At 54.1% G+C, this 22,616-nt stretch overlaps 2 protein-coding genes across 3 annotated transcripts in view; both read right to left on the reverse strand.

Annotated features, from left to right (window-relative positions):
* The window catches only part of LOC129328494 (H-2 class II histocompatibility antigen, E-S beta chain-like), a 49,228-nt gene that overhangs the window by 15,736 nt on the left and 10,876 nt on the right, over positions 1 to 22,616 (reverse strand). The window contains exons 1-2 of one of the 2 annotated variants that reach the window (XM_054977600.1): positions 4,918 to 5,002; positions 1,634 to 1,909 (exon numbers count right to left, since the gene is read on the reverse strand). In XM_054977600.1, coding sequence (XP_054833575.1) covers positions 1,634 to 1,909; positions 4,918 to 4,981 — 340 coding nt within the window. In that variant the 5' untranslated portion in view covers positions 4,982 to 5,002. Of the gene's footprint in view, positions 1 to 1,633; positions 1,910 to 4,917; positions 5,003 to 22,616 lie in introns of those variants that run through there. The other variant, XM_054977599.1, reaches the window with a different exon arrangement.
* Positions 10,779 to 22,616, reverse strand: part of LOC129328487 (H-2 class II histocompatibility antigen, E-S beta chain-like) — a 261,776-nt gene continuing 249,938 nt past the window's right edge. The window contains exons 2-6 of the mRNA XM_054977588.1: positions 20,717 to 20,992; positions 15,239 to 15,520; positions 14,175 to 14,288; positions 11,761 to 11,784; positions 10,779 to 11,116 (exon numbers count right to left, since the gene is read on the reverse strand). Of these exons, the coding sequence (XP_054833563.1) occupies positions 11,097 to 11,116; positions 11,761 to 11,784; positions 14,175 to 14,288; positions 15,239 to 15,520; positions 20,717 to 20,992 (716 nt within the window). The 3' untranslated portion in view covers positions 10,779 to 11,096. The remainder of the gene's footprint in view (positions 11,117 to 11,760; positions 11,785 to 14,174; positions 14,289 to 15,238; positions 15,521 to 20,716; positions 20,993 to 22,616) is intronic.

Below are 22,616 nucleotides of genomic sequence, written 5' to 3' on the forward strand. Positions count from 1 at the left end.
AAAAGCCCTGTCTCTGGGTGCCCCCCGCTTTGCCTCTGAAGGCACAGAGAGCCGGGCTTGTGAGCGAAATCTGAATGGAGAGGAGAGACACCCTGCACTCAAGAATCCACCACAATGATACAATGAGGAAGGGTCTCTAACAAGCAACTCACATATAGAATGGCCTTTTCCACACGTCCCGGCATAGTGCTGAACTTACAGAACAAGAGCATCTTCCTGGTGCGATTTCTGACATCATCGCGCCATGATTCCTCTCGTGGCGCAGTGATGTCAGAAATTGCGCCGGGAAGACACTATTGTTCCATGAATTTAGCACTATGCCGGGACGTGTGGAAACGGCCAATGTTAGACATACGATGCTGTCTGGCAGGAGACCCTCCTAGAAGTCATCGGTGGCCATTGGTGATAACCCCGTTTGTAACTGGCCCCCTTGAGAGCGAGAGGAAGGGACGCGTCACCAAGCAGTGGCTTGAGGAGGCCGCAGGGGTCTTCCACGCTGCCAGGGCCCAGCCTGAAGGGACAGGGGAGGGCCTGCGAGCCCATTCCTTTGCAGATGGGTTGGAGGCTGTGGCTGGAAGCAGTTCACAGAACAAATGCCACAGGGCCAAGCAGCAGTCCCCCGGCACCCCCTTCAGTTGGCCACGTAAGGACAACCAAAACACGGTGTTCCGCCACTCCCCGCCCAGCCAGCCTCTCCAGATAGCTGCCGAGAGGTCCGGGGGAGCACCTGCCATCACTCCTGGCTCTCGTGCCTTGGCGCCTGGGCACCTCCAAGGAATTCCAGGCCTGGGCGGGTCTCTCCTGCCCCCCCCCCGGGGCCCCAGACCCCTTGAGATCTCCCTGCCTTCCTGGAGCCCTCGAGGGTCCTGCCCTCTGGCTACCCTGCTTCTTGACGAGTTTTTAGGGAGGTGCAAGGGATGGGCGATGGTTGGCTGCCTTCAGTTCTAGGATCCGTGTTTTTGTGCCATGGGGGAGGGGGCATGAAGAGGGGGACCTGTCCTCTGATTGGGGTGGAGTCCAGGTCCAAATGCCGAGGGTCCCTGTCTCGGGCCAGAGCTGCAGTGTGGAGCTCAGGAGCCTTGGCTTGAGGGCGGGGGAAGTACCCTGCGGTTGTGGACTTTTGTTGGTGATATATAGTTTGTAAAAGAGTAACGACTACACAGCAGAAATAAGCATGTGTGTGCTTCCGCTTCTATAAAAAGAGTTTTACTACATATAAAGGTAAAGAGCTTCCACTGGAGAGAAACCCCCCCCCCCAATGAATTGCTGACCAGCTCCTACCTCTCGGTGGTCTCACTGCAACTGGACACTGTAACCAACCCCGTGTACGTGGAGGAATGTAAACTGCAGATCCAGATTTCCCTTTCTTGCAATAGCCCCCTCCCCAGACACGCTTCGTGGCCCCCACTCGCAGGAGACTGCAGCAGGTGCAGCTCCCATGGGGCAGGGGAGGGGGTCAAGGCGGACAGGCTAGGCTGGGAGGCTGCCTGGGAAGCCCCTCCCCTCCACAGCTTCCTCTGTCACCCTCCATCCTCTGGGGGGCTGCCCTTCTCCCCTCCTCGAGGGGGAGGAGGGAAGAGCCCCCCTTGGGCTCCCTCTGCTCCCAGCTTCCCCCTCCCCTTCTCTGACTTACCCTTCCTGCCCACCACGTGCCCCGTCTCGGCTGCCAGATAGTTGAGGCGGCAGTTCTCCACCGCGGCCCGCAGGTACTCCACCCACTCAGTCTGGCTGTTCCAGTAGGCGGCGTCAGGCTCGCCAAACTCTGTGACAGCTTCGAAGTCCCCGCGGCGGCTGTCGAAGCGCACAAACTCCTGCCGGTCCCGGATGTACCTGTCGAAGAGCCGGACCTGGCCCGCCGTCCCGTTGGCGAAGTGGCACTGGAACTTGCGCTGGAACAGGAAATGGGCGACTGCAGAGAGGAGGGGAAGGGTGAGGCCGTGAAGCAACCCCCCAAGCGTTCCCCGCAGCCCAGCTACCCCTCTGGGTGCCTCCCAGGCAAGTGGTGCCTTCTGGAGGCCTCAGAGCTGAAGTCCGGCGGTGCCCCTGCCCAGGCCCATGCACAAATCGTGCACGTGCTCCCAGGAGTCCAGATGACATCACTTCTGTGGCATCATCATGTAGGGCGCCCCCCCCCCCCCCGGGGAGCATGCCACCTGTGCTGCCACTGGAGGGCCGGGAGCGCGTGGCAAACCAGCCGCCCCGTCAGGACTCCAGGCACACGGTGTGGGGGGCAGCTTCCCAGCCTTCCCACGCTGCCGCCTGCGCCGCTGCCGGAGGGCCGGGATTGCACGTTCCCGGCCAGCCGCCCCTCAGCGCCCTCTGTTCAGCAGCGCCGGCGGCAAGTGACTCCCCCCTGCCCCCTGTAGATCCGGCCCTGGGAGACCTTTCCAGCCGCCCACCCACCCCGCTGCCTCCACACTGGAGAAGATGGCATTCCTACGTAAACCCCCCCCCCCCCCAAAACTGACATATTTTGTTGTTGTTGTTCAGCCTTTCTCAGTGAGACCCAAGGAGGATTACACGACACAAGTGAATACAATATAGTCAATAGCTGGGACATTCACAGAGGAAAAACAGAGCATGATCAGCAGTTGGGACATTCAGTGAAATCAGGCGCCACAGGGGAGGGGAGCCGCAAATGTGGGAGCGACTCTGTGGAGATGAAATCTTTCCCAAACAAGCCGTAACGGATGAGCAGGGCATGTTTAGCAGCGGGGAAACTCCCTCCTCTGCAGGGAGGCTGGCAGCCCGGGCAGAGCCCCTTGGCTGGGAAGCTTCATAAAATCTTCCGGCTCTTCTCGCCTTGCATTGAAATGTATAAATGTGAAGCATTAATTGGAAAGGAGGGAGGCAAATTTAGAAAGGCTGGAATTAACGCCAACAAGGGGGCCTCCAGTGCATGGCAGAGTGCACCTCCCGTGCGAATGTCTGGCTGTGGACAGGTGCTGAACGCGCAGGGGGGCTCTTGTCTCTTGGGGGGTCACGTTCATCAAAAGGCTGTCCATTAGGGGAGGGGAGGGAGCTGCTCCTGTTGGCAGCAGAGGGCAGGACTCGAGGCAAGGGGCTTAAACTACAGGAGGGAAGGCACTGCCTTGACGTTGGGAAAAACGTCTTCACGTTAAGCATAATCCAGCAGTGGAATCAATCGGCTGCCTGGAGATGTGGTGGGTCCCCCCCCCTCATTGGCAGTCTTCAAGGAGCAGCTGCTTCAAGGATGCTTGAGGCTGTTCCTGCATTGGGCAGTGGGTGGGACTAGATGGTCTCTGAGGCCCCTTCCAGCACTGTGATTCTGTGATTCATCCGGAGGCCGTCAACCTCTGAATCTCGGTGCCAGGAGGCAACTTCGGGGGGAGGCCTCGGCCTCTGTGCTTTGTTTGTTGGCCCTCCAGAGTATCTGGTTGGCAGCTCTGTGAGGCAGGACGTTAGACAGGAAACAAACCCGGTTCTCCAGATTAGAGTCCTGCCGCTCTTAACCACTCCACCCAACTGGCTCCTGTGAGGCAGCTCAGGCTGAGAGTATATGGCTGGCCCAAGGTCACCCAGCGAGCTTCCAGGGCAGACGGGATTATCAGGTCCCTTTACTCCCCCAGCGGGAGATTGGGAGCCGGGCACCTACCTTTCCGCGCCCCTCGGCTCCATCTTTGCACGTGCCCCCAGGTTGCATGATGATGTCACTTCCGGAAAGTGACATCATCACGTGAGTCAAAGGGTGGCCCCGTGCTCAACGGAGGCTGAATCTGCCCGCTGCGGGGCACGATTCAGCTCAAAAAGGGCCTGGCTGCAGGGGTGCTGTGGGGTGTGCAGCAGGCCGCTGTAGACCAAGTAAGTGGGCATGGGGGGGAGAAGGGGGGGAGCAGAAGATCCCCCACCCCAGTCAGGGGACTGGTAACCCTGAGGCAGAGCAGGGATTCGAACCTGGGTGTCATACATGCCTTCAGCATATCTGCCGATGTTATACATGCTTTCAGCCTACCTGAAAGGGTTAGTTGCTGTTTGTAAAGGAAAGTAGCCATATGGTAACAATGTGGGAATGAAGTGTTAAAACTCCTTACTAGAGGGGGAAAGGGGTAGAATATAATTATTCCGTATTTTTCAGTGCCTGCTCATACCTGCCTTATCTGTCTGTCAGCCAAGGCGTTTTGAGGTTATACATTTCCGGTGAGGCCTGAGAACTCGGCCTTGAGGCTGTTCAGTAGACGTAACAGCACCGTTCCCTAATGTCGCGAGAATTTGGGGCCCAACCCCTTTTGGGCCCCGGCAACACGTGTGCTTCGTCGCTCAGTTGCCCCTCAGCAAGGCATGTGGTGTGTGCAGTCCGGCTTCTAAGTTTTAAACCCTGAACTTTCCCCGACTGTTAGAGGAAATGCACTCTGCACAGGGAAGTTCCTAAAAGAAACTAAATGGTTTATTAAACGGGCAAAAGGTTACATGCAAGCCAACCAACAGGCGCCAACTTAGGGCCTTGGATGGAAAATAAAGAAGCTTCACACAGAGACCAGGAAATCCCTGTATACAATCTAACGTGAAAGGACAAAGACAACTGAATACCCCAAACCCTTCCCCAGAATCAGGAGCTCCTGGACTGAGATGCGAACCGCAGGAGTCAACAGGTCTCTCTGCTGGTTGGCATGTCAGCCTTGATTGCTCTGAGAGCCAAGCTACAAGTGACGCCTGACACAGGTTGGACACTTGTCAGCCTCCCTCAAGTTTTGATGGGAAATGTAGGCATCCTGGTCTTGCAGCTGTAATGGAGAGCCAAGCTGTAAAACCAGGGCGCCTACATTTCCCATCAAAACTTGAGGGAGGCTGACAAGCGTCCAACCTGTGTAAGGCGTCACTTGTAGCTTGGCTCTGAGCCAGCTCTTTTTATAGGTTGAAAATCAAAGAGTTACGTGGAATGACATCGTCCTCAATTACGTTTGCTTTGTTCTTCAAATGTAGATTTGAGACACGGATGTCCTAGGACAATACATGTGAACATCTCCTTCCAAAAGATAGACCGCATTCTTGGTGCACATGTCTGCCACAATTATAAATCACAAAAGGAATTTCACACTTGACCAGCACAGGCTCTCTTGTCTTGTTCTGTAGAGAGAGAAGCGGCAGCCCCGGCGCCTCATCTCTCTGTCCTGTTACAATTCAGATGCTGAAGAGCAGAAGGCCTCGCAGACGCTCTGTGTCAATTAGCCTCCTTATTTCCCCCTTTTTGGCAGCTCTCCCAAGAAACGCAACTTCTGCCAGCCTACAAGAAACGGAAACTTGCTTTGCTGAGATCTTTGGAAGCTTATAGAAATCCTGCGCTGGCTCCATGTTATGGGGGGGGGGGCTATTTCTCAACCCAACCCCCCAAATTCTGATCACACCTTACAGCACTTTCCCCTTTCCAGAAGATGCACGCCAAAACTCACCGACCTCAACCAAAAAGGGGAGGAGTAAAGAGACCTGTAATTGATCCTACTTTACTTCGTGTTGGCATTCCTGTCAATTCCTTTGTGGCAGTTTCTTGATGCTGGTAATCTGTTTATTAAAGGACTTTAACTCATACAGCCTGTCTGACGCAGTGAAGTGCCTGGGAGGATTATCTGGCAGGACTTCACATGGGGCCTCCCAGACCCCAGTCCAACACCACCCACCACACCCCACTGGCTCTCCTATCTAGGAATCGGAGTTTGGAGGAAGTCAATTCCACGGGGGAGCTCTGAACGTCAGAAGCTCACACCCTGAAAATCTTGTCGGTGTCTAAAGTGTCACTGGACTCAAATGCATATTTGGCAATGGGCCTGCAACCTTTCAGGCCACATCCAGCCTTCATGACCTCAAAGGATCTACTCTGGCAGAGGAGAACGTTGCGCTTCCCCCTTTCAATGGGGCTCTCTCGATCCTCACTGACCTAGTTAAGCGCCCAGGGGTCCTACTGCAGCATTACGGCTGGAGAAGCAGCAACGCCGCCTCAAAAAACGCTTCCTCCCATCTTCACTCAGCCCAGCGGATGGTTCCCTGCCTTGAGCTGGCCAGTCTGGCCATGTGGATCCCTGGCACAGTAACTTCAAGTCTGGGCTCCTGCAACACTTTCTACATGGGTCTGCCCAGGGTTGTATACATAATTGAGCAAGCGTGTTTGAGATGATTCATCTCTTAAACTGGTGCAGGTGCAGTCCTCCCAAACTTCTGTGGCCTCAGAAGGGTCCGCAGCAGGTCGCCTCTGCCCTTCCCAGTCCTGATTGAAGCCCTTCCTAGCCGCAAGGGGGCCGGTGCTGGGGTGGGAATCCCCGGCTAGCCTGCTCGCCCTCCACACCCAGATCCCGACATGGTGGTGGTGGTGGGCATGCGCGGCCTGCCTGCCAGCCCTCCCCAGCCCGCCCACCAGTGCGCCCCCCCCCCCCACGCCTGGATTCCAGCGCTGCAGCAGTGGGCATGCTCAGTATTAAGGACAGGAGTGAGGTGAAGCCGGCGAGGGAGCCAGGAGAGCGCAAGGGGCGCAGCGCTGCGCTCTGGACGGGGGGGGGGGACCCGGTCCCCTACTCACCCCATTGGGACTTGGGGGACCTCCGCGGCTTCCCCCGTCGCGGCGCTTCCGGAGCGGCCAGCAGAGGGTCCCCTCCCGGGGGGGTGGGTGGGGAGTGCAAAGGAAGCGGGCAGGGAGGGCTGAGACTCTCGCCCGGCAGCCACCTCTGCGCCCAGGAAGGAGGGAGGGATGCAAGCAAACGAAGGGGGGGGACGACGCCCTCAGGAGCCCAGGCAGGCCGGCTGACTGGCCCATCAAGTCCTCCTGAAGGGGTTAAAGGGAGCGAGCAGCAGCGAGGAAGGGGTGATTGCGGGGGGGGGCTCTTCCTGCTTGCTTGCCTTGGCTTTTCCCTGGATGAGTGAGGGGGGATGCAAGGCTGGGCAGTCTGGGGTGGGTGGAAGGGAAACGCGCAGGCAGAGGCAGGCCCCGACCCAGGAGCAGGAGCCGGAGCCCCCCTGGAGACCCTGAGAGGGAGGGAGATTGGCAAGGAGGTGGACGGAAGGAGCGGAAAGCCCGGATGGGGCGATGGGAGGGAAGGTGGCGGGCAAGGCTCAAGGAAAGGCAGGGAGAAGAGGCGGGCGAGTGGGGGTTAGGGACGGACACCCAGTGGGTTCCCTCAGGGGCAAGTGGCTGGCTGGAGAACACGAATCGGAGGGGGGGAGGACGGGCACAGCCCCCCCAGGGGAGAAAGCAGCCCCCCCCGCAAGCGTCAGATCTGTCTTGCCACCAGCAGCCTTCAATTTCCAAAAGATGTGCTTTGAGGTGGCTTCATGCTCGCCCCTGTCGGCCACCCCCCCAGCCCGATCCTGGCATGGCAGCCCCCCCCCCAGCCCCAGCTTTCTAGAGCCCATGGCATTCCCACCACGGGCTTTGCTGCTAGTTATTCAGAAGGCTGCCTTGGGGCCCTGCAGATTTTTTGGCTGAGGCACTGAGCAAAGGAATCTGGCCCTGCAAATACCCTTCTGGTTGAGCAATGCCAAGCTGAACGAGCTTATGTGAGAGCCGTCCTTCCGTGAGCTGTTGCCACCCTCAAAATGGGGCTATGTACTGCGGCCTCGTACCCACCATATCAGGGCCAGGCTGTCAGCTGCAGTGGGGTGAAAGACTGAAGTGCCGGAGGGGCCCTGAAATACCTGCAAGCCTCGGGGCCCAGCCATGGGTTCATACGGCCCTGCGTTGGCCCTGCAGTTGTTCAGTTGCCAATGAGTTACCAGTTTCAGATCAAGGTACTAGTTATTACCCACAAAGACCTTTACAGCCTGGAACCCACCCACTTAGCAGCAGGACCACCAATATGCTCTGCCCTGACAGCTTCTTCGCTCCTCTGAGCAGGGCCTTCTGCACGTACCACCCACCGTGCAAACAGGACACATCAACAGTGGCCGGAACTTGAGCCTCCTCTGTGGTGGCCCCCACCCTGGGGAATGGCCTGCCTGAGGGTCCCACACTCTTCCACAGAATACGTAAAAGAGAACTGTTCAGGCTATAGTAAAATTGTATTATTCACGAGTTCTTTTTTACAGAAGGACAACGGACGTGGTTTATGGCAGTGTTGGTTGTATCTCTTATCTGGTTCTTATGGCCTTGTGTTCTGACTTCAGTGGTCCAGGCGTGCATAATCACAGCTGGTAATATTTCTACTGCAGTATTTTAAAATGTTTGTAGCCCACTTCCAGACTCAGCAAGAAAGGTGGGCTATAAATACAGCGATAAAGAAAGAAAATGGAGGGGGCTTCCTGAAATGTGGTGATTGGGAAAAGAGCCCCCCACCAGACAGGCTGGGCAAGGGCTGGGCATAACAGCTGATGGTGCCCCCAACGTCAGTCCAAAAAGGGCACCTGGAAGGGGCAGCGGACGCCTGCGTCTCTCCCCCCCCACACCGCTTTTTTCATTCACCTGTCCGCTGTCTGGGGAGTGAGAGCTTCTCCACCCCCACCCCCTGCAAGTAATTTCCTTATTAACCAGGAATCAGGTCTGGGATGGGGCGAAATGGGATCCTCGGGGCGGGGGGAGGGTGTGATACAAGAAGGAGATTCCCAAATGGGTCATCTTTCGTGCTGTTCCCTGCAGGGTTTGGGCAGGAGGCAGAGCAGCAAGTGGGGCAAAAGACCATCCACTCTGAAGGCCAACCCTGGTGGAAGGAAGCAAGGGAAGCCGCTTTAGGTCCCCATTGGCCTATCCTACCTCACAGGGTTGTTGTGGGGATGAAACGGAGGAGAATGACGTATGCCGTTTTGGGTCCCCCCTGGGGAGAAAGGCGGGGTATAAAGGAAGTCTATAAATAAAATAATGACAGGTGTGTGCCTCCAGGCCCCTCACTTAATCCTCCCTCCGTTCCCCCAGCAGCTCTGCTTACCAGGGGGAGGGAGTTTGCCTTCTGTGCCATGGACCAGGGTGAGACAAAGATGCACCATCAGGAGGGGAGCCAGAGCCACGGCCAGGATCAGATCTGGCCCCATGGCTGGCCCATGGAAAAGCCCCTTCCAGCCCGCAAGGGACAGAACTTCGTCTGTTCCCTGCAGGGGCCTGAGGAGGACTTCTGCCTCTTCTTCAGTCCTGGGGAGTGGGCGGGGCCTGGGCCCAGAGGAGCACCAATGAGAATCTCCTCTGAGGTAGTGTCATCTGTCTCTGGGCAGAAGCACCCACAACTTGCCTCTTTTGGAAAGATGTTCTTTCAGAGGGAAATGGGGCGGGGGGTGCTCTTGTGTGTGGGCACACTGGTCGAGAGACTCTACAGAAGCAAACCCTGGGCTAAAAAAAGATTTTTGACTCCGCTGTTTGAAAATAAATCCTGCAGTGCCTCCTACTGGCCACAGATAGGTCTGTCATGGACTTTTTTCATTTTACTTTTTTCTAGGTAGAAAAGGGGCTTTGGGGGCTGAAACAGCTCATTAAAAATGGTGGCAAGTGCAGAATTTAATGGGCATAATGAAGAGGCACTGCCTGCTTGCCTCTGACATCCCATCAGAACGGTTTCACAGGCATTTTCTTGCTACGGTAGTGAGGGGCTTGTGTTAACGGTGGCTGCGGGCTGAAGAGCACGAGGTTGGGGGTGCCTGCGGAGATTTAAGGCACCCAAAGGAGGACACACAAACCGTGGTACAGGGCTTATTGTGACTAGCACCTTGTTTCTGACAGAGAGTCTGCCCAGAATACGGCAGGCAGGCGCAGTTCCAGAAGCTGATCCGAGGTGGTGAAGTCCTTCAGAGAGAGACTTGCAAGGAATCCAAATGCTAGGAAATCAATTTCACCTGCAACCAAACTGCACAGAACTATGCCCCATCTCGGAAGTGTTTGGAAGCGCAATCCGGCTATATGCAGAGGCATTCCTCAAACCCCAGCCTGAAAATGGGGGTTTTGCCATCCCAGTATGCGGATGAGTCTCTCACTGGAGGCACCTTCCCTTGACTGCTCAAAGAGGCCCTCGTTCCCCGGCTACCTAAAAAGATGTGTAAAGTGCTGTCAAGTCACAATTGAATTATGGCGACCCCTGCTGGGACTTTCAAGGCAAGTGAGAAGCCGAGGGGGTTTGCCAGTCCTTAAAAAGATACCCCAGACAAAAATGATGTTGCCGATTGTCACCTGGTCTCTAATTTGTCTTTTCTGGGCAAAGTAGGGGAGAGAGAAGGAGCTGAATTCTTGGACAGCGCTGCTGCCTTGGACCCTTTTTGGTCTGGATTAAGGCCAGGCTATGGGACAGAGACGGCTCTGGTGGCTTTAGTTGATGATCTTGGCCTGGATGTAGACAAAGGCCAGGGGATTTGGAATTTCCCATTTCAACCAGAATATTTTTTTCCCTCATTCCACCCACAGCATCCAACTTGGGGCTCATTGTGGGCACTGGTGGGGGGGGGGGCTGCTCTCATCCTGCTGGGGCCAAGGTCATTGCTAGTCTCAGTAAGAAAGAATGAAGGGCGGGGCTGTGTGTGTGTGTGTGTATGTGTGTCTGTGTGTGAGTGAGTGCGTGAGAGAGAGAAAGAGAGAGAGAGAGAGAGAGAGAGAGAGAGAGAGAGATTCTTGCACTAAATTCCCCCTGAGAATTCTGGTGGGGGCATCACAGGGTTCCTGCCCATGACAACCCCCCCACCAGAATATCGAAGGGAGGGGGCATTGCGAATACAGTCCACATGTAAAGGCCGTTCAGCTTCAGTCCGAAGAGCTCTTTCCCAGGAGCAAGCCAGACTGTGACTAAAGGGCTCAGCTACAAAACCAGAACTCCCATACTTCCCCAGGGGCAACTTCCATTTTGCAGAAATTCACACAGACAACTCTATATATAAAGTAATCTTTTAAAATAGACTGAAAAAGGAAACTGCTCCTCCAGTTAAAGTCATCCATGCAGATTAATAAATGCCTTTTCGTAGCCTGTTTGCAGCTGCAACTGTTAGCGGGAGATCTTGCGAAATCACGGACTTGCCAGCCACCCCAGCAGCCCCCAAGGGCGATTTTAGCAACACACAGTCACAACACGGCCTGAACTCAGATGACTTCCCGTGTGTGTTGGAGGCGAATCCGTAGAATAGGTGGTAGAAGAACACGAGCATCTTGCTTGCTAAAGAAAATCCTTTTCTGGATATAAGATCTGCAGCCATCAGGACTGACTCATGAGCCCTGTCAGGAAAGAGGGGGGGGGGGAGGAAGGCGATCAGATGCTGTATAAAGAGGACAGAAAGCAAAAGGACACAACTGGGCCGTCAGCCAGGATTCCCATCCACCCCCTGCCCAATCAGACATTTTATCGGCCTCTTCCATTTCAGTAAAGTGTGTTCTTAGCATGTAAGTAAAACCACCATCTGCTGGTACTGCTAGGAATAAACCCTCTTGTAACCTCAGCCAATGTAAGCTTTTAAGGGTACTTAATCCACTCCAGCAGTCTTTGAATGCAGGTGGAGAGTCACTATCTCCTGTTCAGGGGTGGATCAGGGGGACTCAGTGGGATGCAGAGGGAAGGACCTAGGACGTCCCCCTGTACTACGCAGGGCTGGTGGGGAGGAGGGTGAGATCAGGTCCCCCAGCCCCTGTCATAGGGGCCAAGAGGAAGTTGCTGGTTGGAATCTTAACACAACTGGCCTACCTCGCAGGGCTGCTGGAAGGATGGCAGGATGGCTGTATGTGCAGTGTGTGGAGTACTCAAAAGTCAGTGCAAAGTCCCACTGGCTTTGTATGACCCATTTTAAACTGTGGGCAGTTCCTTCGTACCAGGCAGGATAAAAAGAAATAAAATTACTGGGAGGGGATGTACAGAGAGCCCTTACCTGCAGCAGGTGCGTCGGGAAGCGCTGAGGAGAAAAAGAGAGAGAGAGAGTCAAATTTCTTGATTGGGCGTTGATTTCTATGGGGTTTCCCATGCTATGACTTGCCCAGCCCCATAAGAATATAAGCAGAGCCCTGCTGGAACCAACCAGTGGGGGCCCTTCCAGTCTCACACAGCATCCGACCAGTTACTCTGGAGGGTCAACAACGGCATAGAGGCTGAGGCCTTCCCCTGATGCAGCCTCCTGGCTCTGGGATTCAGAGATTGACTGCCTCTGACTGTGGAGGCTCCCTTCAGCCACTGATGAGATCTCTCCTGAATGGATCCCTCTAGTCCGCCTTTAAAGCAGTCTGTGCCTGCGGCCATCGCTACACCCTCGGACAGCAAAGTCCACATCTCATTCCCTCGTTGTCTGTCCTGAGTCTACTGCCCATCGGCTTCATTCGTTGCCCTCGAGCTCCAGCATTTGGGGAGAGGGAGAAGTTCTCTCTGTCCCTCCTCCCTACCCGGTGCATGATTTTATAAGCATCGTACCATATCCTCCCTGTTTCTTTTGTAAACTGAAATTCCCAGGCTCTTCTGCCTTCCCTCACAGTGAAGGGCTCCAATCCCCTGATCGTCTTAGTTGCCCTCTTCGGTCCTTTCTCCAGCTCTGCAACGTCCTTTCACGGAGCTGCCCACTACGCCCCCCCCCAAGGCCCCCAAGCACAAGGACCCCACCTTAAAGAACTTCACATTTGGGAGATGATGTCCGAAGAAGGTAACGATGCCCCATGGCCAGCCCTGTCGGCAAAGGCCTCCAGTTCTCCTGGCAGATGTTGGCAGCCTTTCTGTTTTAAGTCTTGGGCCCTCCCCTTGTCTTGTGCCCTTTTATGCCAAATGCTGCCCCAGAATTAAGGGCTGCTCCTGACCAGTAGCCAGTCTGCACTGGTCGAGGGGTCCCTTCAGAGGTCTCAGCCCACCCCCTGCCCAGCCCCGGCATATCTTCCCTCCCAGAGAGAGGTGCAGGAAGAGCCCCCCTCCCAAATCCAGCTGGAATGTCAAGCCAGCCCCAGTCCCTAGTCCTCAAGATGCCCCCTGGAGACTGACAAAAGACCCCCCCTATAGACTTCTGGTCCTCTATGGTAAATTTAAAAAAACAGAGGCCTGCCCTCTTCAGCATCTTCCATCTCATTTTGGGCTTTGGTATCTGTTATGTGCACTGTTTGTTTTTATTGGGTTGGGGGAGGGGGTTAATTTAAGAGTGGGAGACCAGCTTGGTACGCAGAACAAGAACAGCCTGGAGAATACTGACTCCCCCACCCCCCACCCTTAGTGGCCAGACTTGCTCTCACGATATTAATAAGGCTTATGAATATGGCAATGCCGTAATCCCCTCCTTGAAATGGTTTTCAGACACAGAAATCCTGCCCAAGGAGGCAGAAACACGGAAGTCAGATCCCGATTGGGGGGTGTGTGTGTGTGTGAGACAGGCGAGGCCACATCTCAGCCCCCATGGCCCCCAGAGTCGAGCCAAGGATCCTCCTGATGCAACGGGGCCTTTGAGCTCACCTCAACCACTTCCCTACTGATAGGCAATTCAGGGAACTGATCGCCTCCCGCACCCGGACTTCGCAGGTCATCAGTCATCACTGATAACTTCAGTTCCTCCCAGGAAAACCCAATGAAATCTCCCTAGTTCTTTGTCCCACCCCAGAGATGGTTTACCGGTGCTTTGTCCTGCTTTAGAGACAGCTCACCAGCCCTTTGTCTCGCCCCAGAGACAGCCTTGTCATTCTTTGTCCCACCCTGGGAACAACCATTAACTTATTGTTTTGGGGCAGAAGATACAATCTTGCCCCTGGGTCTGTTCCCCGGTATATCTGGACTGCCCCTTGCCGTAGTTATGTGCATACCTCTGGGTCCAGCATCTGCCCTCGGACCTCCCTTTGAGCTCCCTGCATTGACAGGCTGGTCGGTCAACGCTCTCTCTCCCGGACGCCCTCATCTGCATGGCAAATGTCACCCAAGCCCTTAAACTCTGTCCAACTTTCTCCACTGCTTTCTAGTTAGCTCTGGGTGCATGTTGTGTGTGTTCTTGAGTGCCGTTTACCTTTGTTAAATAAAAAAGTGTTTTGTTTGGAAACTTCTGTCTGGTCATTGAAAGAGTCCTCTAGTCTGGGCAATCATCGTAAACAGGGGTTTACCGCCTGTTTACCGCCTGTTACCGCCTCTCACTAGCCTCTCCTAGCACGCTAATTCCCCTCAACTCGCAAGGAGACCCTCCTCATTGGTTAACCTCCAAGGCCCAGTTTTCTAGTTAAGATGGACTCCAGAGAAGTAGAAGCTAGAAGGGCACTGGGCAGTGGGGTATGTACCCCCCGCTCTCCACACAGTCTTTGCTCATCAACTGGCCACCCCCCCCCACCCCATTACCTTTTTTCTTCCTCAGGTAGAGGGAGATCCCCCCGACCCCCAGGACCACCCCCAGCAGGCCTCCCATGGCCCCCGTCCACAATTTGCTGTTGGCAGAGTCTGACCTCTGTGGCTCTGTGGAAAGAGAAGGAGACTGGCGTGAGAAGACGGATCAGGGCCAGATTTGGCCTCTCGATTTCACAAGAGGAATTTGGTCCATGAGGCATTCAAAGGCACGGCCCACACCGGGATCAGATCTTACAGAGACCGGGCCGAGCTACAAGGACGGAGTGGCTGGATTCGCATTCAGATCCTGCACCACCACCACCCCCAGGGAGTGGGGAGAGGGACACCCCATGCCCAGGGCATTTTCTGTGTTTCCCTTCTCAAAGTAAAACACTAAACTGGGAGAACAGGAAGACGCCCCGAAATAACTCCAACAAAGGGGAAACGGACACAGCTAAGGGACCAAGGCCAACCCTGCTTAGCTTCTGAGATCTGACGAGATCAGGCTCACCTGGGCTGGACAGCTCAAAAATCTGCCATCCGCTTTCTCCCTCCTCTGGTTCCATCTTGCTTGCCAAACCAGGGGCTGCACACTACTCTGCTGGGAGCTGCCTGCTAATGTAGACGTGCGCCTGCTAGGGAGTTTCTATGCCACTAAACATGCCTTGGAAATGAGTTACTCTCTGTTTCAGAAAGATTTCATCTCTGTGCTCCGCTTTATACTTGTTTTTTCCAAATCTTCTGCTACCACACCCTGTTGTATCTCTGTCCCTGAGTGTCCAGACTGTTATTCACTGTTGTACTTTGCTCAGTGAATGTCTTAGCAGGTTGATTTTCACTCACTCTGTATAATCCACCTTGGATCTCAGTAAGAAAGGCAGACTGGAAATAATAAATAAATAAATTTCTTTTCCAGATCAGAACAAGATCCAGCACTCTCATAGCATCCAGCCAGAAGCCTCCCTGGGAAGTATCTCCTATGTCAACTCTAACTCTGAGCTCACCAGAGTTGACACAGGTCTTTGGAACTCCCACCCACTCTGTCCTCATGAGAAAGCAGAAGCACCCCAGCCTCTTACCCCACTGCACAGTGATGGGCTCCTCCACACTCCTGTGCTCCACCTGGCAGGTGTACACATCTCCCCGCTCGGCCACCGTCTCCAGCATCACCTGGTTCTGGAAGGTCCAGTCTCCGTTCTGGAGTTCCTCCGCGTACCCCACCCCCTCCGTCTGCTCCTGCCCGTTCTTCAGCCACTTGAAATTAACCCCCGAAGGATAATAGCCCGTCGCAGTGCAGATCAGGAGGCTGTGGTGGGACTGGGGCTCTGCCTTGGTGAAGGAGATTTTCACTGTGGGCTGAGCTGGAGGGGGGAAAGAGAAAAAAATCAGAGATGCAGGAGAACTGGGAAAGCACAGACGGACCAAGAAGAGGGAGGGGGATGTCCTCATGTCTGCAGGTGATAAATTTCTAATGGCACAATCTCAGGCCTCCCCTGCCTAGCAAGTCAACTGATGATCCACTAACTCACCTTTTGCTCCCTGCACAGACGCAGAAAGCCAGGTCTCAGGCTGAGCAGGCATTCATGGGGGGGGGTCCCTCTCAAAGGGGCCTCGGGGAGCCTCAGTGCCTGCAGCCCCCCAGTCCTCCCCCAGTCAGATACCTGCCCTGTCTTCCTGAAGGACCACTGAAATGGACAGGGGTGGGTGAAGGAATCGCTTCTCTCGGATTCCTCCCCCACTCCCCACTCCCCAGAAATATGAGGATAATCCATCACACCTGCCATGTTAAGAATATTATTATTGTATTGTCGAAGGCTTTCACGGCCGGAGAACGATGGTTGTTGGGGGTTTTCCGGGCTGTCTTGCCGTGGTCTTGGCATTGTGGTTCCTGACGTTTCGCCAGCAGCTGTGGCTGGCATCTTCAGAGGTGTAGCACCAAAAGACAGAGATCTCTCAGTGTCACAGTGTGGAAAAGATGTAGGTCATTTGCATCTACTCAGGAGGGGTGGGGCTGAGCCGAGCCATTCTGTAAGAGCCTCCCAGGGTGTGGAATGCTAACGGCGGGAGGCTTCACTGTATCCCGAGGCGGTTCCTTTGCATATGGATTGGTGCTTGATGTGCTAATCTTCTCTGCAGGGCTATTGTCGGGTGTGGAGTGTTTTGTTGGCCTGGTGTTTTTCAGAACTGGAGCCCATGCTCTGTTCATTCTTAAGGTTTCTTCTTTCCTGTTGAAGTTTTGCTTATGCTTGTGAATTTCAATGGCTTCCCTGTGCAGTCTGACAAAGTAGTTGGAAGTGTTGTCCAGTATTTTGGTGTCCTGGAATAAGATACTGTGCCCTGTTTGAGTTAGGCTATGTTCAGCCACTGCTGATTTTTCAGGCTGTCCAAGTCTGCAGTGTCTTTCATGTTCTTTTATTCTTGTCTGGATGCTACGCTTTGTGGTCCCGATGTAAACTTATTATTATTGGGTGGTCATTAACAGATAATAATTACTCAAAGGGGAAATGTTTCTACCCTGCCGTACCCTTTCCCACCAAATACTGGATACAAAGTTATGCCGACTCTCAGCCTGTGAAAGTGATAAAATGACAAAATATACTTTGAAATATCACTGACAAGACCTGTAAGCCTCTCAGAAATATGTTATGAATATTAAAAGATTTCTAGCCTGCTGTTTCCCCGTTTAGGAACTCTGTGTGGGGTGGGGAATAATTTCTAGAGAGAGGCTGGGAGGGGCCAACTGGACAGGAAATTTCTTTAGGCTTCATTGGAGATGGGAAGGCCCAGAAAAATCCATGAAATAATAATTATTATGGGCAGATCATGAGTGGGAGGGCAGGAACGGTTACATCAGTGCTTAGTTCTCGTGGCCCCTTCTTACATGCCCAGGGTAAGGCCGATCACCACTTTGGGGTCAAGAAACAATTTCCCCCAGGCCAGTTTGGCCAGAGATCCTGACGAGGGTTTTTTTGCCATCTTCTGGGCACGGAGCAGGGGGTCACTGGGGGTGTGTGTGGGGAGACAGTTGTGAATTTCCTGCATTGTATAGAAGGTTGGATTAGACAAGCCTAGAGGTCCTTTCCAACCCTATGATTCTCTGATTCTATGACTACGCCAATGATTTTAAAAGTAATTTGGTGGGTGCTCAAACAGCCTATCAGTGCCTTCTCAGGGGGAGGAGTATTGAAATTTTATGCACCATGAAGAATAAACCAGTGATATACAGTAATTCTGAAGGCCTCAAACAAACAAACACACAAACACACACACAAACAAACAAACACACACACACACAAAATGATGGGCAGGAACCCGCTTTCGTTGACTGTGAAAAAAGCACAGGAGAACCCCCTTCAAAGAAAGGCACATTTTGTGCAGCATATGGACTTCTAGAAGAGAGGCACGAACACACAAACCGCGCCTGTGGGTGCTGCGTGTGTGACTTCTCAAAGCGAGTTGGCAAGACGGGGCTTCGAGGCAGGAGAAATGCGTCAAAACAGGGCAGCGTGGAAGTGGCCTGAGAAAGCAACGGCGGACCCATGCCACTATTTGAAAAAGGCAATCCTGCACTGCCCTCTGCTGGCCATAGATATGATTGTCATAGACATTAAAGGGGGCTTTGGGGACGGAAACCTTTCCTAAGAAACAGGGAAATGCAGAATTCAATGGAAACAGTGAAGAGGTGCCGTCTGCTTGCCTCTTGCATCCAGTCAGAAGGGTTTCCTAGCTACTTCCTTGTCACAGTAGTGAGGGACAACAGCAGAGGGCTGAAGAGCATGAAGCTGGGGGACGCTGAACGCTGTCTGAGCACCCAGACAAACTGCCCAGGACAGGCAAACTGCATAAGGCACTACGTTAGGGAAGCTGCTATAGATCTGTCCAGGGGCATTATAATATTGGCTGTTTTAATTTTCAGTTCCATCCACTGGCCACCCCTGAGTCTCAGCAAGTTCGGACCCTGTTAGCATATCCTTGCAGTTCGGATTATGGGTTCTAACGTGCATCGCCTCACACTTGTCCACATTTAGTTGAATTTGCCGCATCGTTTTGCCCACTCGCTCCACTTGCAGAGATCTTCCGGGAGCTCTTTGCCGTCAGCCTCGGTTTCCACCCTTCTGAGCAGTTTCTTGTCATCTGCAAACTGGGCCCCTCGGCTGCTCACAAGTTCCAGATCATTTATGAACCAATTAAAAAGCGCTTGACCCAAGACTGATCCTTGGGGGACCCCACTCTTGACTTCCCTCCATGACAAGAACTGTCTGTTTATTCCAACTTTTCCCTTCCTGTCGTTTAACCAATTTTTCATTCATGAGAGGACGTATCCCCTTATCTCATGACTGCCAAGCTTATCTAGGAGCCTTTCGTGAGATACCTTGTCAAGGACCTTTCGGAAGTCCAAGAATATATTTATTTAGGCTGTTTATATTATTTATTTATATTATTTAATGTATATATATATGTCTCCCAGGTCACTGTGATCTCGCCTCTGAAGGCAGGGGCGCAGGGAGCAGGGCTTGTGAGCAAGACCTCAGTGGATGGTGAGTAGAAATAACTCAGTGCAATGTTCCGACGAGGCAGGGCTTCTAGACAAGAGCCCAAATAGAGACGGTTAGCCATACGGTGCCATCTGGCAGGAGGTACTCTGAGGAGTCATTGGTGGCCATTGGTGATAACCCTGTTTGTAACTGGCCCCCTTGAGAGCGAGAGGAAGGGACGCGTCACCAAGCAGTGGCTTGAGGAGGCCGCAGGGGTCTTCCACGCTGCCAGGGCCCAGCCTGAAGGGACAGGGGAGGGCCTGCAAGCCCATTCCTTCACCGATGGGTTGGAGGCTGTGGCTGGAAGCAGTTCGCAGCACAAACGCCACAGGACCAAGCAGCAGTCCCCTGGCACTGCCTCCTGGGAATCGGGTGGTCGAGCAAGAGCAGAAGAACCAAAGCATGGTGCCCCCTCCCCACTCCTCACCCAGCCAGCCTCTCCCGAAAGATAACAGGGTTGATGGTATCAAAAGTGGTGCATTGGTCTAGAAATATAATTGAAGGCGATAATGGAATATCGTAACTCGTAATCTGTTTTATTACTTCCAATATTTCTTTCCAAAATGTGGCTATCCGTGAACAACCCCACCAACAATGAGAGAAGGATCCTACCTCATTGCAACCCTTCCAACACAGGGGAGAGCAAGAGGATGACATTGTAGACAATCTTTTAGGCGTCAAGTGCCACCTGTGAATAATTTTAAACGTTTGGAGTCTTATAGAAATTACTTTTGATGTAAATATTGAAGATGACCAGATTTCCAATGGAATATTCCGCAGATCCCAAAAGCTATCAGGAATCTTATAGCAATTTTTTTAGTTGCAGCGAAATCAGCGATAGCTTCAGTCTGGAATCTGAAGAAAGTGCCAACTAAAGAGATGTGGCTCTCTAAGATATGGGACCATTTCATCCTGGATAAAATTAATGATAATATCCTCAATGCTGAACGCTTTCCCGCCAGTTCCAATTTCTATGAGAAATGGTTCCCTTTTCTTGAATGTATAGACATGCATGATTTACATCCCAAAATAAGAATTGCTCAGACGTTGACTCAGTTTTCTGATATTTGGTAATATTATGTATGCTTTGTTTAAAAGTTATTGTAATGTTCATATTCTTCAAAACTTGTAAACTATTATTGATTAGTTGTTGTGTTACAGCTGATGTTCATCGTTGATTTCTATTTGTTGTATGTTATAAAGCTTAATTAAAAACATTATTAAAAAAAAAAAAGTGGTGCAGAGAAGCTCTCCTGCCACCCCTTCTGGCCGTGGGTGTTTGGGCACCTCCAAGGGATCCCAGGCCTGGAAGGGTCTTTCCTGCCCCCCTGGGGCCCAGACCCCTTGAGATCTCCCTGCCTTCCTGGAGCCCTTGAGGGTCCTGCCCTCTGGCTATCCTTGGTTCTTGACCCTTGAAGCTCTGAGAGTGTTTAGGGTGACACAAGGGACTGCCTATTTGGGCTGGCTTCAGCTTTAGGACCCATGTTTCTGCCCCCTGGTGGGGCCATGAAGTGGGGGGGGTCCCCGTTTTCCCTCTTTCAGTCCCTGTGCCTGGATGGCATGTGCGGCCCAACAGGGCATGCGGGTGGAGTCCAGGCGTGAATGTGGAGGGTCCATGTTTGGGGCCACAGCTGCAGGATGGAGCTATGGGTCCCTGTTTGGGGGAGTGGGGGGTGCGCCCTGTGGTTGTGGAGTTGATCTGTGGTTTGAAGGAGACGGGCGGATGGAGGGATGGAGGGATGTGGGCAGATCCTGCTTTCCCTTTCTTTCAATAGGCCTTGTGGTGCCAGCTGGCAGGAGGGTGCAGCAGTCGCCCATGGGGGGCGGGGTCAAGCCGGACACCTGATGGGGCGGGGGGGGGCGGCCTGGGAACCCCCTCTGCCTCAGCGGCTCCCTTCATCTTCCAGGGCGGGGGCTGCATCCTCCTCCTCCCTCCCTCACATGCCCCCTCCTTGCCCTCTACTTGCCCGCCTCCCCCTCCCCCTCCTGCCCGCTGGGCGGTGCCCCCCCCCCCGCGCTCACCCTTCCTGGTTCTGAAGAAGCCCTCGTAGATCCCGTAGTTGTGGCGGCAGTAGCGATCCACCTCGCCCCGCTTGTAGTCCATCCACTCCTTCTGGCTGTTCCAGTAGGCGGCGACGGGCCGGCCCAGCCCGGTGACGGCCTCGAAGGTCCCGCGGCGGCTGTCGAAGCGCACGAACTCCTGCCGGTCGTAGAAGTGCCGGTCCAGGAAGCGCACCTCGCCCCGAGTCCCGTTGGCGAAGCGGCACTCGGTCTTGAACTGGTACAGGAAATGGGCGGCTGCGGGGGGAGAGGAGGGGGGGGAACCGTGAAGCCGCCCCCCAGCCTCGGTCTCGGGGCAGCGGGCGGTGAGGACCCCCCCCCCCGCGCCTCCCTCCGGATGCCTCCAGGGGGCTCCCGGCTGCTTCTGTGCCCCCCCCGCGCTGTCTCCGCCCCGGGGCGGGCTCTGGCCTGGGCAGCTGGAGGCCCCCTGGGCTCTTCACCCCTTGCACTGAAATGTATATTTGTAGCCCATTCATTGGAAAGGGGGGGGGGGATTCAGAATGGCTGGACTCGAGCCAGCAGTGGGGGGGGGCTCCCCCGTGGTTTGCAGGGAGTGCCACAGGCAGAAATTGTGGGTGGGGGCTGGATGCAAGGGGCTCTGGGCTCTCGGGGTTTACCCCCCTGGGCTGGGGGTGCCCCCTGGAGAAGCTGGGGGGGGAGAGAGGCCAGTGGGGGAGATCTCCAGCCCCCCCCCCCGAACACCCCCCCTCCTGTGCTGAGGCCTCTTCTGCATTCCCAGGTTGGAGGGGGGAGGGGGCTTGTGTATCATAGAATTGAATCAGTTAGAAAGCATTAGGGGAGCGAATTCCCCAACAGAAGCAAAATGGGTGGGAATACAGGTGGGAATACTGAGGGGGCACTTAAAAGTGGGGGTGCATTCTTGCCCCCCTGATCAACCCCCTGAGGCTGATTTCCACTCAGGTGCCCCCAAGTCCTTGCCCAGAGACCCCCTTCCACCCCCAAGACTCCCCTCCCCTCCCGGTCCTTTTAAGGGGATCTGACCCACCCACCTGCTTCACGAGGGGAGGGGGCCTGAGGAAGGGTCCTCAGTGCTCCCCTTCCACCCCCCTGCCCCCACCCTCCTGAGCCTTGGACTCCGGGATCTTTTCCTTTGGATTATCTGCCCAGGGCCTTGGGCTTCGGGGTGGGGGGTGTCTCAAATCTTCCTCTGTCGGCTTCAGGAAAACTTTTTCTCTGCCCCACTGGAATGGGGAGGGGCAAAATGAGGGTGTCTCTCCAAGTCCTTAGAAAAGGGCTCCTCTCTGCCCTCAGTTCCATCATGGGTGGTTCACAAAAACATGGGCAGAAAACCTGCCCCGTGCCCCACACTCTTATCATATTACAGAAAGTGCAAAGAATAAATGTTCCCAAGGGCATTTTCAAAGGGATTAGAACCTTAATATAATGGAACAGCTCTGGAGGCCATTTCTATACTGAGATAATATTGTTTATTGAACATAACAAGCCCCCCCCCCCTTTTACAACAATGTTCTCGATCTTTGTAACCTTCTCAAGCTCTCTCAATGGGTCCTTTGTTGGAAACAGCAATGTCTGGTGTACTGCAGCAGCAAGAAGGAAGAAGAGCCTACCACGCGGGGGGGGCAGCAAGGATCACTTAGTTAGGACAGTGAGGGCAGCACCTCTCTTGTTTCCTGGGGGGGGGGGTCATTTCCTTGTCTTGTCTCCTATGGGGCTCAACAGGGCAATATCCTGCTTCTTCTCTCTCCTGCCACATAAGAACATAAGAACATAAGCAAAGCCATGTTGGATCAGGCCAGTGGCCCATCCAGTCCAACACTCTGTCACACACAGTGGCTAGAAATCCAGTGCCATCTAAAGGACTGTCAGTGAGGCCAGGACA

Source organism: Eublepharis macularius, chromosome 4 (genome assembly GCF_028583425.1).
Source record: "Eublepharis macularius isolate TG4126 chromosome 4, MPM_Emac_v1.0, whole genome shotgun sequence".
NCBI lineage: Eukaryota > Metazoa > Chordata > Lepidosauria > Squamata > Eublepharidae > Eublepharis > Eublepharis macularius.